Source organism: Oncorhynchus masou, unplaced genomic scaffold (genome assembly GCF_036934945.1).
Source record: "Oncorhynchus masou masou isolate Uvic2021 unplaced genomic scaffold, UVic_Omas_1.1 unplaced_scaffold_2248, whole genome shotgun sequence".
Classification (NCBI taxonomy): Eukaryota; Metazoa; Chordata; class Actinopteri; order Salmoniformes; family Salmonidae; genus Oncorhynchus; species Oncorhynchus masou.
The window spans coordinates 35001-49145 of NW_027008721.1; the positions used below are offsets into that span (position 1 = coordinate 35001).

The following is a 14145-nucleotide window of genomic DNA, read 5'->3' on the forward strand; positions in this document are numbered from 1 at the left end:
ACTGTAGAATATCAGTCCAAAACATTACTGTAATATATCAGTCCATAACATTACTGTAATATATCAGTCCATAACATTACTGTAATATATCAGTCCAAAACATTACTGTAGAATATCAGTCCAAAACATTACTGTAATATATCAGTCCAAAACATTACTGTAATATATCAGTCCAAAACATTACTGTAGAATATCAGTCCAAAACATTACTGTAGAATATCAGTCCATAACATTACTGTAGAATATCAGTCCAAAACATTACTGTAATATATCAGTCCATAACATTACTGTAATATATCAGTCCAAAATATTACTGTAATATATCAGTCCAAAACATTACTGTAGAATATCAGTCCAAAACATTACTGTAGAATATCAGTCCAAAACATTACTGTAATATATCAGTCCAAAACATTACTGTAATATATCAGTCCAAAACATTACTGTAGAATATCAGTCCAAAACATTACTGTAGAATATCAGTCCAAAACATTACTGTAGAATATCAGTCCAAAACAAAACAAAACTCAATTTCAAACTGGTTTATTGGGAGTGGGTCATTTGAAATGAGGGTGAAAAGAGAAACTGTTGGGAAGATGAGTGATTTATCTGGAGAAAAGACTATCTATTTCCAGGGACCGTTGGAAAGGCTCGTCCTCCATCCAGACTGGCTGATCTTTAAAGGTCGGAAGGTCATAGCTGGCTCCAACTCTTCTGAGGCATGTGTGTGTGTGTGTGGTTGGGTGGTGGTAGGAGTCATGTTGAGAATTTACACCATTGGGGGGGTCAACGCCCGAAGGACTCCAGTGTTGCCATGACGACACCCAGACGATGGCATTCCCCCCCTCCTCACCCCCCTCCACGTCGCGTCGTCGTTCTCTCAACCTCTCAGGTTCTCATCGTTCTAATTTGATCTGGATTAAAACAACAAACGGAGGAAAATTCAGATCTCAAATTGTTCTCTAAGAAGGGGAGGGTTATAAGAGGTCATAAGAAGAGCTATGAACAGTGGAAGGTTTATAGAGATCTAGAGACACGTGACAGAGGGAGAAAGGTGACCAAGGCAGATGACTGGAATGACGTGGACTAGAGGTTCATTACGGGGTTCTACTGCCAGTCTACTACACTAAACACTAATGACGTGGACTAGAGGTTCATTACGGGGTTCTACTGCCAGACTACTACACTAAACACTAATGACGTGGACTAGAGGTTCATTACGGGGTTCTACTGCCAGTCTACTACACTAAACACTAATGACGTGGACTAGAGGTTCATTAAGGGGTTCTACTGCCAGACTACTACACTAAACACTAATGACGTGGACTAGAGGTTCATTATGGGGTTCTACTGCCAGTCTACTACACTAATGACGTGGACTAGAGGTTCATTATGGGGTTCTACTGCCAGTCTACTACACTAACGACGTGGACTAGAGGTTCATTATGGGGTTCTACTGCCAGTCTACTACACTAAACACTAATGACGTGGACTAGAGGTTCATTACGGGGTTCTACTGCCAGTCTACTACACTAAACACTAATGACGTGGACTAGAGGTTCATTATGGGGTTCTACTGCCAGACTACTACACTAATGACGTGGACTAAAGGTTCATTATGGGTTCTACTGCCAGTCTACTACACTAAACACTAATGACGTGGACTAAAGGTTCATTATGGGGTTCTACTGCCAGACTACTACACTAAACACTAATGACGTGGACTAAAGGTTCATTATGGGGTTCTACTGCCAGACTACTACACTAAACACTAATGACGTGGACTAGAGGTTCATTATGGGGTTCTACTGCCAGTCTACTACACTAAACAGTAATGACGTGGACTAAAGGTTCATTATGGGGTTCTACTGCCAGTCTACTACACTAAACACTAATGACGTGGACTAGAGGTTCATTACGGGGTTCTACTGCCAGTCTACTACACTAAACACTAATGACGTGGACTAGAGGTTCATTAAGGGGTTCTACTGCCAGTCTACTACACTAAACACTAATGATGTGGACTAGAGGTTCATTATGGGGTTCTACTGCCAGTCTACTACACTAATGACGTGGACTAGAGGTTCATTACGGGGTTCTACTGCCAGTCTACAACACTAAACACTAATGACGTGGACTAGAGGTTCATTACGGGGTTCTACTGCCAGTCTACTACACTAAACACTAATGACGTGGACTAGAGGTTCATTACGGGGTTCTACTGCCAGTCTACTACACTAATGACGTGGACTAGAGGTTCATTATGGGGTTCTACTGCCAGTCTACTACACTAAACACTAATGACGTGGACTAGAGGTCCATTACGGGGTTCTACTGCCAGTCTACTACACTGATGACGTGGACTAGAGGTTCATTATGGGGTTCTACTGCCAGTCTACTACACTAAACACTAATGACGTGGACTAGAGGTTCATTATGGGGTTCTACTGCCAGACTACTACACTAAACACTAATGACGTGGACTAGAGGTTCATTATGGGGTTCTACTGCCAGACTACTACACTAAACACTAATGACGTGGACTAGAGGTTCATTATGGGGTTCTACTGCCAGTCTACTACACTAAACACTAATGACGTCAAATACTCACAGTGACATTTCATCTACAGACGGAAGTCAAATAGAAATAATTAAATATAAATGAAGCCATTAGTTTCTACATATCACATAACTATGGAGAAAAATCAAATCAAACACATTTAGTGGTGCTGAAACCACGAGAGAGAGAGAGAGAGAGTCTGCCGCACCTTGCAGCCAATCGACGCCTTCCGGTAAACCTTCTCCTTTTACAGCATCGCTGGCACTGAAACAGACACAAAAGAGAGCAGGTCAGTGAAAACCAGCGGTTCAACAACGATTAGAAAAGGCAACGTTTCGTCATATAACCAAAAAGGCCTGTTCTGGATGTTGGACTGAAAAAACAGACCCGATGAAATCTAATGTAACGGACTGAATCGTTGTGGTGCTGGTCTAGAAACGTGAAATGTGTGCCAAGATGGATTCTGGGTGTTTTATAACTCAGCTATCTTTTAAATGTTTTATTCATTTCACCTTTATTTATTTATATATATTTCACCTTTATTTAACTAGGTTGGCAAGTTGAGAACAAGTTCTCATTTACAATTGCGACCTGTCCAGGATAAAGCAAAGCAGTTCGACACATACAACGACACAGTGTTACACATGGAGTAAACAACAACACAGAGTTACACATGGAGTAAACAACAACACAGAGTTACACATGGAGTAAACAACGACACAGAGTTACACATGGAATAAACAACGACACAGAGTTACACATGGAGCAAGACAAACATACAGTCAATAATACAGTATAAACAAGTCTATATACGATGTGAGCAAATGAGGTGAGATAAGGGAGGTAAAGGCAAAAAAAGGCCATGGTGGCAAAGTAAATACAATATAGCAAGTAAAACACTGGAATGGTAGATTTGCAATGGAAGAATGTGCAAAGTAGAGAGAAATAATGGGGTGCAAAGGAGTAAAATAAATAAATTAAATACAGTAGGGAAAGAGGTAGTTGTTTGGGCTAAATTATCGGTGGGCTATGTAAAGGTGCAGTAATCTACCAGATGTGCCAGGGCTTGTCCTTGATGTTCTCCAGACAGAGGAGCTGGGAGACCTTGACTGAAGACAGGGCGTCTCTCACGTCCATCTTGTTGGCGAAGAACAGCAGGGGGATCCGTCGGTGCTTTACGTCTACAGAGACACGGTTAGAATCAGGGGGTGCTTTACGTCTACAGAGACAAGGTTAGAATCAGGGGGTGTTTTACGTCTACAGAGACAAGGTTAGAATCAGAGGGTGCTTTACGTTGACAGAGACAAGGTTAGAATCAGGGGGTGCTTTACGTCGACAGAGACAAGGTTAGAATCAGGGGGTGCTTTACGTCTACAGAGACAAGGTTAGAATCAGGGGGTGCTTTACGTCTACAGAGACAAGGTTAGAATCAGGGGTGCTTTACGTCTACAGAGACAAGGTTAGAATCAGGGGGTGCTCTACATCTACAGAGACAAGGTTAGAATCAGGGGGTGCTTTACGTCTACAGAGACAAGGTTAGAATCAGGGGGTGCTTTACGTCTACAGAGACAAGGTTAGAATCAGGGGGTGCTCTACATCTACAGAGACAAGGTTAGAATCAGGGGGTGCTTTACGTCTACAGAGACCAGGTTAGAATCAGGGGGTGCTTTACGTCGACAGAGACAAGATTAGAATCAGGGGGTGCTTTACGTCTACAGAGACAAGGTTAGAATCAGGGGGTGCTCTACATCTACAGAGACAAGGTTAGAATCAGGGGGTGCTTTACGTCTACAGAGACCAGGTTAGAATCAGGGGGTGCTTTACGTCGACAGAGACAAGATTAGAATCAGGGGGTGCTTTACGTCTACAGAGACAAGGTTAGAATCAGGGGGTGCTTTACGTCTACAGAGACAAGGTTAGAATCAGAGGGTGCTTTACGTCTACAGAGACAAGGTTAGAATCAGGGGGTGCTTTACGTCTACAGAGACAAGGTTAGAATCAGGGGGTGCTTTACGTCTACAGAGACAAGGTTAGAATCAGGGGGTGCTTTACGTCTACAGAGACAAGGTTAGAATCAGGGGGTGCTTTACGTCTACAGAGACAAGGTTAGAATCAAGGGGTGTTTTACGTCTACAGAGACAAGGTTAGAATCAGGGGTGCTCTACATCTACAGAGACAAGGTTAGAATCAGGGGTGCTTTACGTCTACAGAGACAAGGTTAGAATCAGGCGGTGCTTTACGTCTACAGAGACAAGGTTAGAATCAGGGGGTGCTTTACGTCTACAGAGACAAGGTTAGAATCAGGGGGTGCTCTACATCTACAGAGACAAGGTTAGAATCAGGGGGTGCTCTACATCTACAGAGACAAGGTTAGAATCAGGGGGTGCTTTACGTCTACAGAGACAAGGTTAGAATCAGGCGGTGCTTACGTCTACAGAGACAAGGTTAGAATCAGGGGTGCTTTACGTCTACAGAGACAAGGTTAGAATCAGGGGGTGCTTTACGTCTACAGAGACAAGGTTAGAATCAGGGGTGCTCTACATCTACAGAGACAAGGTTAGAATCAGGGGTGTTTTACGTCTACAGAGACAAGGTTAGAATCAGGGGGTGTTTTACGTCTACAGAGACAAGGTTAGAATCAGGGGGTGCTTTACGTCTACAGAGACAAGGTTAGAATCAGGGGGTGCTTTACGTCTACAGAGACAAGGTTAGAATCAGGGGGTGCTTTACGTCTACAGAGACAAGGTTAGAATCAGGGGGTGCTTTACGTCTACAGAGACAAGGTTAGAATCAGAGGGTGCTTTACGTTGACAGAGACAAGGTTAGAATCAGGGGTGCTTTACGCGACAGAGACAAGGTTAGAATCAGGGGGTGCTTTACGTCTACAGAGACAAGGTTAGAATCAGGGGGTGCTTTACGTCTACAGAGACAAGGTTAGAATCAGGGGTGCTTTACGTCTACAGAGACAAGGTTAGAATCAGGGGGTGCTCTACATCTACAGAGACAAGGTTAGAATCAGGGGTTACAGAGACAAGGTCAGGGGTGCTTTACGTCTACAGAGACAAGGTTAGAATCAGAGACAGAGACAAGGTTAGAATCAGGGGTGCTTTACGTCTACAGAGACAAGGTTAGAATCAGGGGGTGCTTTACGTCGACAGAGACAAGATTAGAATCAGGGGTGCTTTACAGAGACAAGGTTAGAATCAGGGGGTGCTCTACATCTACAGAGACAAGGTTAGAATCAGGGGGTGCTACAGAGACCAGGTTAGAATCAGGGGGTGCTTTACGTCGACAGAGACAAGATTAGAATCAGGGGGTGCTTTACGTCTACAGAGACAAGGTTAGAATCAGGGGGTGCTTTACGTCTACAGAGACAAGGTTAGAATCAGGGGTGCTTTACGTCTACAGAGACAAGGTTAGAATCAGGGGGTGCTTTACGTCTACAGAGACAAGGTTAGAATCAGGGGTGCTTTACGTCTACAGAGACAAGGTTAGAATCAGGGGTGCTTTACGTCTACAGAGACAAGGTTAGAATCAGGGGGTGCTTTACGTCTACAGAGACAAGGTTAGAATCAGGGGGTGTTTTACGTCTACAGAGACAAGGTTAGAATCAGGGGGTGTTTACATCTACAGAGACAAGGTTAGAATCAGGGGTGCTCTACATCTACAGAGACAAGGTTAGAATCAGGGGTGCTTTACGTCTACAGAGACAAGGTTAGAATCAGGCGGTGTGCTACAGAGACAAGGTTAGAATCAGGGGTGCTTTACGTCTACAGAGACCAGGTTAGAATCAGGGGGTGCTTTACGTCTACAGAGACAAGGTTAGAATCAGGGGTGCTCTACATCTACAGAGACAAGGTTAGAATCAGGGGGTGCTTTACGTCTACAGAGACAAGGTTAGAATCAGGGGGTGCTCTACATCTACAGAGACAAGGTTAGAATCAGGGGTGCTCTACATCTACAGAGACAAGGTTAGAATCAGGGGTGCTTTACGTCTACAGAGACAAGGTTAGAATCAGGGGTGCTTTACGTCTACAGAGACAAGGTTAGAATCAGGGGTGCTTTACGTCTACAGAGACAAGGTTAGAATCAGGGGGTGCTTTACGTCTACAGAGACAAGGTTAGAATCAGGGGTGCTCTACATCTACAGAGACAAGGTTAGAATCAGGGGGTGTTTTACGTCTACAGAGACAAGGTTAGAATCAGGGGGTGTTTTACGTCTACAGAGACAAGGTTAGAATCAGGGGTGCTTTACGTCTACAGAGACAAGGTTAGAATCAGGGGGTGCTTTACGTCTACAGAGACAAGGTTAGAATCAGGGGGTGCTTTACGTCTACAGAGACAAGGTTAGAATCAGGGGGTGCTTTACGTCTACAGAGACAAGGTTAGAATCAGAGGGTGCTTTACGTTGACAGAGACAAGGTTAGAATCAGGGGGTGCTTTACGTCGACAGAGACAAGGTTAGAATCAGGGGTGCTTTACGTCTACAGAGACAAGGTTAGAATCAGGGGTGCTTTACGTCTACAGAGACAAGGTTAGAATCAGGGGTGCTTTACGTCTACAGAGACAAGGTTAGAATCAGGGGTGCTCTACATCTACAGAGACAAGGTTAGAATCAGGGGGTGCTTTACGTCTACAGAGACAAGGTTAGAATCAGGGGGTGCTTTACGTCTACAGAGACAAGGTTAGAATCAGGGGGTGCTCTACATCTACAGAGACAAGGTTAGAATCAGGGGTGCTTTACGTCTACAGAGACCAGGTTAGAATCAGGGGTGCTTTACGTCGACAGAGACAAGATTAGAATCAGGGGGTGCTTTACGTCTACAGAGACAAGGTTAGAATCAGGGGTGCTCTACATCTACAGAGACAAGGTTAGAATCAGGGGGTGCTTTACGTCTACAGAGACCAGGTTAGAATCAGGGGGTGCTTTACGCTTAGAATCAGGGGGTGCTTTACGTCTACAGAGACAAGGTTAGAATCAGGGGTGCTTTAGTCTACAGAGACAAGGTTAGAATCAGGGGTGCTTTACGTCTACAGAGACAAGGTTAGAATCAGGGGGTGCTTTACGTCTACAGAGACAAGGTTAGAATCAGGGGGTGCTTTACGTCTACAGAGACAAGGTTAGAATCAGGGGGTGCTTTACGTCTACAGAGACAAGGTTAGAATCAGGGTGCTTTACACAGAGACAAGGTTAGAATCAAGGGGTGTTTTACGTCTACAGAGACAAGGTTAGAATCAGGGGGTGCTTACATCTACAGAGACAAGGTTAGAATCAGGGGTGCTCTACATCTACAGAGACAAGGTTAGAATCAGGGGGTGTCTACAGAGACAAGGTTAGAATCAGGCGGTGCTACAGAGACAAGGTTAGAATCAGGGGGTGCTTTACGTCTACAGAGACCAGGTTAGAATCAGGGGTGCTTTACACAGAGACAAGGTTAGAATCAGGGGGTGCTCTACATCTACAGAGACAAGGTTAGAATCAGGGGTGCTTTACAGAGACAAGGTTAGAATCAGGGGGTGCTCTACATCTACAGAGACAAGGTTAGAATCAGGGGTGCTCACAGAGACAAGGTTAGAATCAGGGGGTGCTTTACGTCTACAGAGACAAGGTTAGAATCAGGGGTGCTTTACGTCTACAGAGACCAGGTTAGAATCAGTTAGAATCAGGGGTGTGTCTTTAGAATCAGGGGTGCTCTACATCTACAGAGACAAGGTTAGAATCAGGGGTGCTTTACGTCTACAGAGACAAGGTTAGAATCAGGGGGTGCTTTACGTCTACAGAGACAAGGTTAGAATCAGGGGGTGCTTTACGTCTACAGAGACAAGGTTAGAATCAGGGGGTCCTTTACGTCTACAGAGACAAGGTTAGAATCAAGGGGATCTGTCGGTGCTTAGAATCAGGGACACAAACATTCAGAATGTTGTGTTACAGGGTGGTATTAAAAATGGAATCAATTCAGATTTTTTGGGGGGGGGGTCACTGACCTACACACAATACCCCCTAATGTTAAAGTGGAATTATGTTTTTAGATATGTTTACGAATTTAATTTTAAAAATGAAACGCTGAAATGTCTTGAGTCAATAAGTATTCAAGCCCGTTGTAATGGCCTGAAGGAGTCAACATGTGTTTCACAAGTCACAAAATAAGTTGCATTTGTGTGGTTCAGGAGTGTATAATGAGGGAGATGATTCACCTGGGTGGTTCAGGAGTGTATAATGAGGAGGATGATTCACCTGGGTGGTTCAGGAGTGTATAATGAGGAGGATGATTCACCTGGGTGGTTCAGGAGTGTATAATGAGGAGGATGATTCACCTGGGTGGTTCAGGAGTGTATAATGAGGGGGATGATTCACCTGGGTGGTTCAGGAGTGTATAATGAGGAGGATGATTCACCTGGGTGGTTCAGGAGTGTATAATGAGGGGGATGATTCACCTGGGTGGTTCAGGAGTGTATAATGAGGGGGATGATTCACCTGGGTGGTTCAGGAGTGTATAATGAGGAGGATGATTCACCTGGGTGGTTCAGGAGTGTATAATGAGGGGATGATTCACCTGGGTGGTTCAGGAGTGTATAATGAGGAGGATGATTCACCTGGGTGGTTCAGGAGTGTATAATGAGGGGATGATTCACCTGGGTGGTTCAGGAGTGTATAATGAGGGGGATGATTCACCTGGGTGGTTCAGGAGTGTATAATGAGGAAGATGATTCACCTGGGTGGTTGAGGAGTGTATAATGAGGGGGATGATTCACCTGGGTGGTTCAGGAGTGTATAATGAGGGGGATGATTCACCTGGGTGGTTCAGGAGTGTATAATGAGGAGGATGATTCACCTGGGTGGTTCAGGAGTGTATAATGAGGGAGGATGATTCACCTGGGTGGTTCAGGAGTGTATAATGAGGGGGATGATTCACCTGGGTGGTTCAGGAGTGTATAATGAGGAGGATGATTTACCTGGGTGGTTCAGGAGTGTATAATGAGGGGGATGATTCACCTGGGTGGTTCAGGAGTGTATAATGAGGAGGATGATTCACCTGGGTGGTTCAGGAGTGTATAATGAGGAGGATGATTCACCCGGGTGGTTGAGGAGTGTATAATGAGGAGGACGATTCACCTGGGTGGTTCAGGAGTGTATAATGAGGGGGATGATTCACCTGGGTGGTTCAGGAGTATATAATGAGGGGGATGATTCACCTGGGTGGTTCAGGAGTGTATAATGAGGGGGATGATTCACCTGGTTCAGTGTATAATGAGGGGGATGATAAGGAGTGTATAATGAGGGGGATGACTCACCTGGGTGGTTCAGGAGTGTATAATGAGGGGATGATTCACCTGGGTGGTTCAGGAGTGTATAATGAGGAGGATGATTCACCTGGGTGGTTCAGGAGTGTATAATGAGGAGGATGATTCACCTGGGTGGTTCAGGAGTGTATAATGAGGGGGATGATTCACCTGGGTGGTTCAGGAGTGTATAATGAGGGGGATGATTCTGGGTGGTTCAGGAGTGTATAATGAGGAGGATGATTCACCTGGGTGGTTCAGGAGTGTATAATGAGGAGGATGATTCACCTGGGTGGTTGAGGAGTGTATAATGAGGGGATGATTCACCTGGGTGGTTGAGGAGTGTATAATGAGGGGGATGATTCACCTGGGTGGTTCAGGAGTGTATAATGAGGAGGATGATTCACCTGGGTGGTTCAGGAGTGTATAATGAGGTGGATGATTCACCTGGGTGGTTGAGGAGTGTATAATGAGGGGGATGATTCACCTGGGTGGTTCAGGAGTGTATAATGAGGGGGATGATTCACCTGGGTGGTTCAGGAGTGTATAATGAGGGGGATGATTCACCTGGGTGGTTCAGGAGTGTATAATGAGGGGGATGATTCACCTGGGTGGTTCAGGAGTGTATAATGAGGGGGATGATTCACCTGGGTGGTTCAGGAGTGTATAATGAGGTGGATGATTCACCTGGGTGGTTGAGGAGTGTATAATGAGGGGGATGATTCACCTGGGTGGTTGAGGAGTGTTGAGGAGTGTATAATGAGGAGGATGATTCACCCGGGTGGTTCAGGAGTGTATAATGAGGAGGATGATTCACCCGGGTGGTTCAGGAGTGTATAATGAGGAGGATGATTCACCTGGGTGGTTCAGGAGTGTATAATGAGGGGGATGATTCACCTGGGTGGTTGAGGAGTGTATAATGAGGAGGATGATTCACCTGGGTGGTTCAGGAGTGTATAATGAGGAGGATGATTCACCTGGGTGGTTGAGGAGTGTATAATGAGGGGGATGATTCACCTGGGTGGTTGAGCAGGGTGTCCAGTTCCTCTTTAGCGACCACCATCCTCAACTTGTCTCCACTGTCCACCACAAAGATGATGGCTTGACCCTCCCTGGGGGAGAGATGGGGCAAGGGTCAACATGATTCACTGTCAGTACTATCTACCGTGTGTGTGTGTGTGTGTCTCAGTGTGTGTGTCAGTATGTGAGTGTGTGTGTAAGCGCGTTTGTCACTGTGTGTGTGTGTATATATGTGTGTGTATATATGTGTGTGTGTGTGTGTGTGTGTGTGTGTGTGTGTGTGTGTGTGTGTGTGTGTGTGTGTGTGTGTGTGTGTGTGTGTGTGTGTGTGTGTGTGTGTGTGTGTGTGTGCGTGTGTATGTATGTTTGAGTGTGTGGGTGACTGTGTGTGTGTGACTGTGTGTGTGTGTGTGTGTGTGTGTGTGTGTGTGTGTGTGTGTGTGTGTGTGTGTGTGTGTGTGTGTGTGTGTGTGTGTGTGTGTGTGTGTGTGTGTGTCTGAACAGACTCACTTGTAGTAATGTTCCCAGAGGTTTCTGTATCGCCCTTGGCCAGACATGTCGAACACTGTGAAGGAGAGACTGGAGAGAAGAGGAGGATTTAGAAGACTGGAGAGAAGAGGAGAGTATAGAAGACTGGAGAGAAGAGGAGAGTAAAGAAGAACGGAGAGAAGAGGAGGATTTAGAAGACTGGAGAGAAGAGAAGGATTTAGAGACTGGAGAGAAGAGGAGAATATAGAAGACTGGAGAGAAGAGGAGAGTATAGAAGACTGGAGAGAAGAGGAGAGTACAGAAGACTGGAGAGAAGAGGAGAGTAAAGAAGAACGGAGAGAAGAGGATGATTTAGAAGACTGGAGAGAAGAGGAGGATTTAGAAGACTGGAGAGAAGAGGAGAATATAGAAAACTGGAGAGAAGAGGAGGATTTAGAGACTGGAGAGAAGATGAGAATATAGAAAACTGGAGAGAAGAGGAGGATTTAGAGACTGGAGAGAAGATGAGAATTTAGAAGACTGGAGAGAAGAGGAGAATAAAGAAGACTGGAGAGAAAAGTAGTGCACTATATTGGAAATGCGATGCCATTTGGGACTCATTCAAGGACATCGTAGTGGTAACGTTCAGACAACGTTCCCCAACAACCTTCAGGGTATAGTTCAGAACATCTGACCAACGTACAGTCATCCATTATTGTCGTATTGATTACCTTGATGTCTTGAACTTCTCGATGCTGAAGCCAATGGTCGGGACGATGTCTTGTGTCTGGGCCTGCATGACACAGGAATAGATTAGTAGTGGTTAATTACACAGGAATAGATTAGATTGGTGTCACTACTCTGGACGGCTCTGACTTAGAATATGTGGACAACTACAAATATCTTGGTGTCTGGTAAGAACTGTAAACTCTCCTTCAGACTCATATTAAACATCTCCAATCCAAAATTAAATCTAGAATTGGCTTCCTATTTCGCAACAAAGCATCCTTCACTCATGCTGCCAAACATACCCTCATAAAACTGACCATCCTACCAATCCTTGACTTCGGCGATGTCATTTACAAAATAGCTTCCAATATTCTACTCAGCAAATTGGATGCAGTCTATCACAGTGCCATCCGTTTTGTCACCAAAGCCCCATATACGACCCACCACTGCAACCTGTATGCTCTCATTGGCTGGCCCTCACTCCATATTCGTCGCCAAACCCACTGGCTCCAGGTCATCTACAAGTCTCTGCTAGGTAAAGCTCCGCCTTATCTCAGCTTACTGGTCACCATAGCAGCACCCACCCATAGCACACGCTCCAGCAGGTATATCTCACTGGTCATCCCCAAAGCCAACACCTACTTTGGCCGCCTTTCCTTCCAGTTCTCTGCTGCCAATGACTGGAACGAATTGCAAACATTTGGAGTCATATCTCCCTCTCTAGCTTTAAGCACAAGCTGTCAGAACAGTTTACAGATCACTGCACCTGTACACAGCCCATCTGTAAATAGCCATCCAACTACCTCATCCCCATATTGTTTGTTTTTTTGCTCCTTTGCACCCCAGTATCTCTACTTGCACATTCATCTTCTGCACATTTACCATTCAGTCCAGTGTTTAATTGCTAAATTGTAATTACTTCGCCACTATGGCCTATTGATTGCCTTACCTCCCTAATCTTACTACATTTGCACACACTGTAGATTTTTTCTACTGTATTATTGACTGTATGTTTGTTTTATTCCATGTGTAACTCTGTGTTGTTGACTGTATGTTTGTTTTATTCCATGTGTCACACTGTGTTGTTGACTGTATGTTTGTTTTATTCCATGTGTCACTCTGTGTTGTTGACTGTATGTTTGTTTTATTCCATGTGTAACTCTGTGTTGTTGACTGTATGTTTGTTTTATTCCATGTGTAACTCTGTGTTGTTCATGTTGCACTGCTTTGCTTTATCTTGGTCTGGGTCGCAGTTGTAAATGAGAACTTGTTCTCAACTGGCCTACCTGGTTAAATAAAAATATATATTAATAAATAAATAAATAAAAAGTAGTGGTTAGTTACACAGGAATAGATTAGGAGTGGTTAATTAAACAGGAATACATTAGTAGTGGTTAATTACATTAGGAGTGGTTAATTAAACAGGAATAGATTAGGAGTGGTTAATTAAGGAATAGATTGGGAGTGGTTAATTAAACAGGAATAGATTAGGAGTGGTTAATTAAACAGGAATAGATTAGGAGTGGTTAATTAAACAGGAATAGATTAGTAGTGGTTAATTAAACAGGAATAGATTAGGAGTGGTTAATTAAACAGGAATAGATTAGTAGTGGTTAATTAAACAGGAATAGATTAGGAGTGGTTAATTAAACAGGAATAGATTGGGAGTGGTTAATTAAACAGGAATAGATTAGGAGTGGTTAATTAAACAGGAATAGATTAGGAGTGGTTAATTAAGGAATAGATTAGGAGTGGTTAATTAAACAGGAATAGATTAGGAGTGGTTAATTAAGGAATACATTAGTAGTGGTTAATTAAACAGGAATAGATTAGGAGTGGTTAATTAAGGAATACATTAGTAGTGGTTAATTAAACAGGAATAGATTAGGAGTGGTTAATTAAACAGGAATAGATTAGGAGTGGTTAATTAAACAGGAATAGATTAGGGTAACCGTACTGATTAAGGCCACTTGAGTTCAAGAGGGGAAAACCCCCCATTTCTGCTGTTTAATGTTTCTATTAATTAATCTGGTCGTTCTATCCGTAGCTGATTGTACACTAAACCATTACGTTTAAGTATTATTAAG

General features: G+C 44.0%; 1 protein-coding gene across 1 annotated transcript in view; it reads right to left on the reverse strand.

Moving 5' to 3' along the window:
• LOC135533147 (ADP-ribosylation factor-like protein 6) overlaps positions 1-13635 on the reverse strand; it is a 14549-nt gene extending 914 nt beyond the window's left edge. The window contains exons 1-6 of the mRNA XM_064960556.1: positions 12061-13635; positions 11372-11440; positions 10859-10953; positions 3612-3741; positions 2769-2824; positions 1-914 (exon numbers count right to left, since the gene is read on the reverse strand). The exon at positions 1-914 is cut by the window's left edge and continues 914 nt beyond it. Of these exons, the coding sequence (XP_064816628.1) occupies positions 889-914; positions 2769-2824; positions 3612-3741; positions 10859-10953; positions 11372-11440; positions 12061-12128 (444 nt within the window). The 5' untranslated portion in view covers positions 12129-13635 and the 3' untranslated portion in view covers positions 1-888. The remainder of the gene's footprint in view (positions 915-2768; positions 2825-3611; positions 3742-10858; positions 10954-11371; positions 11441-12060) is intronic.
• Positions 13636-14145: the final 510 nt, after the last annotated feature.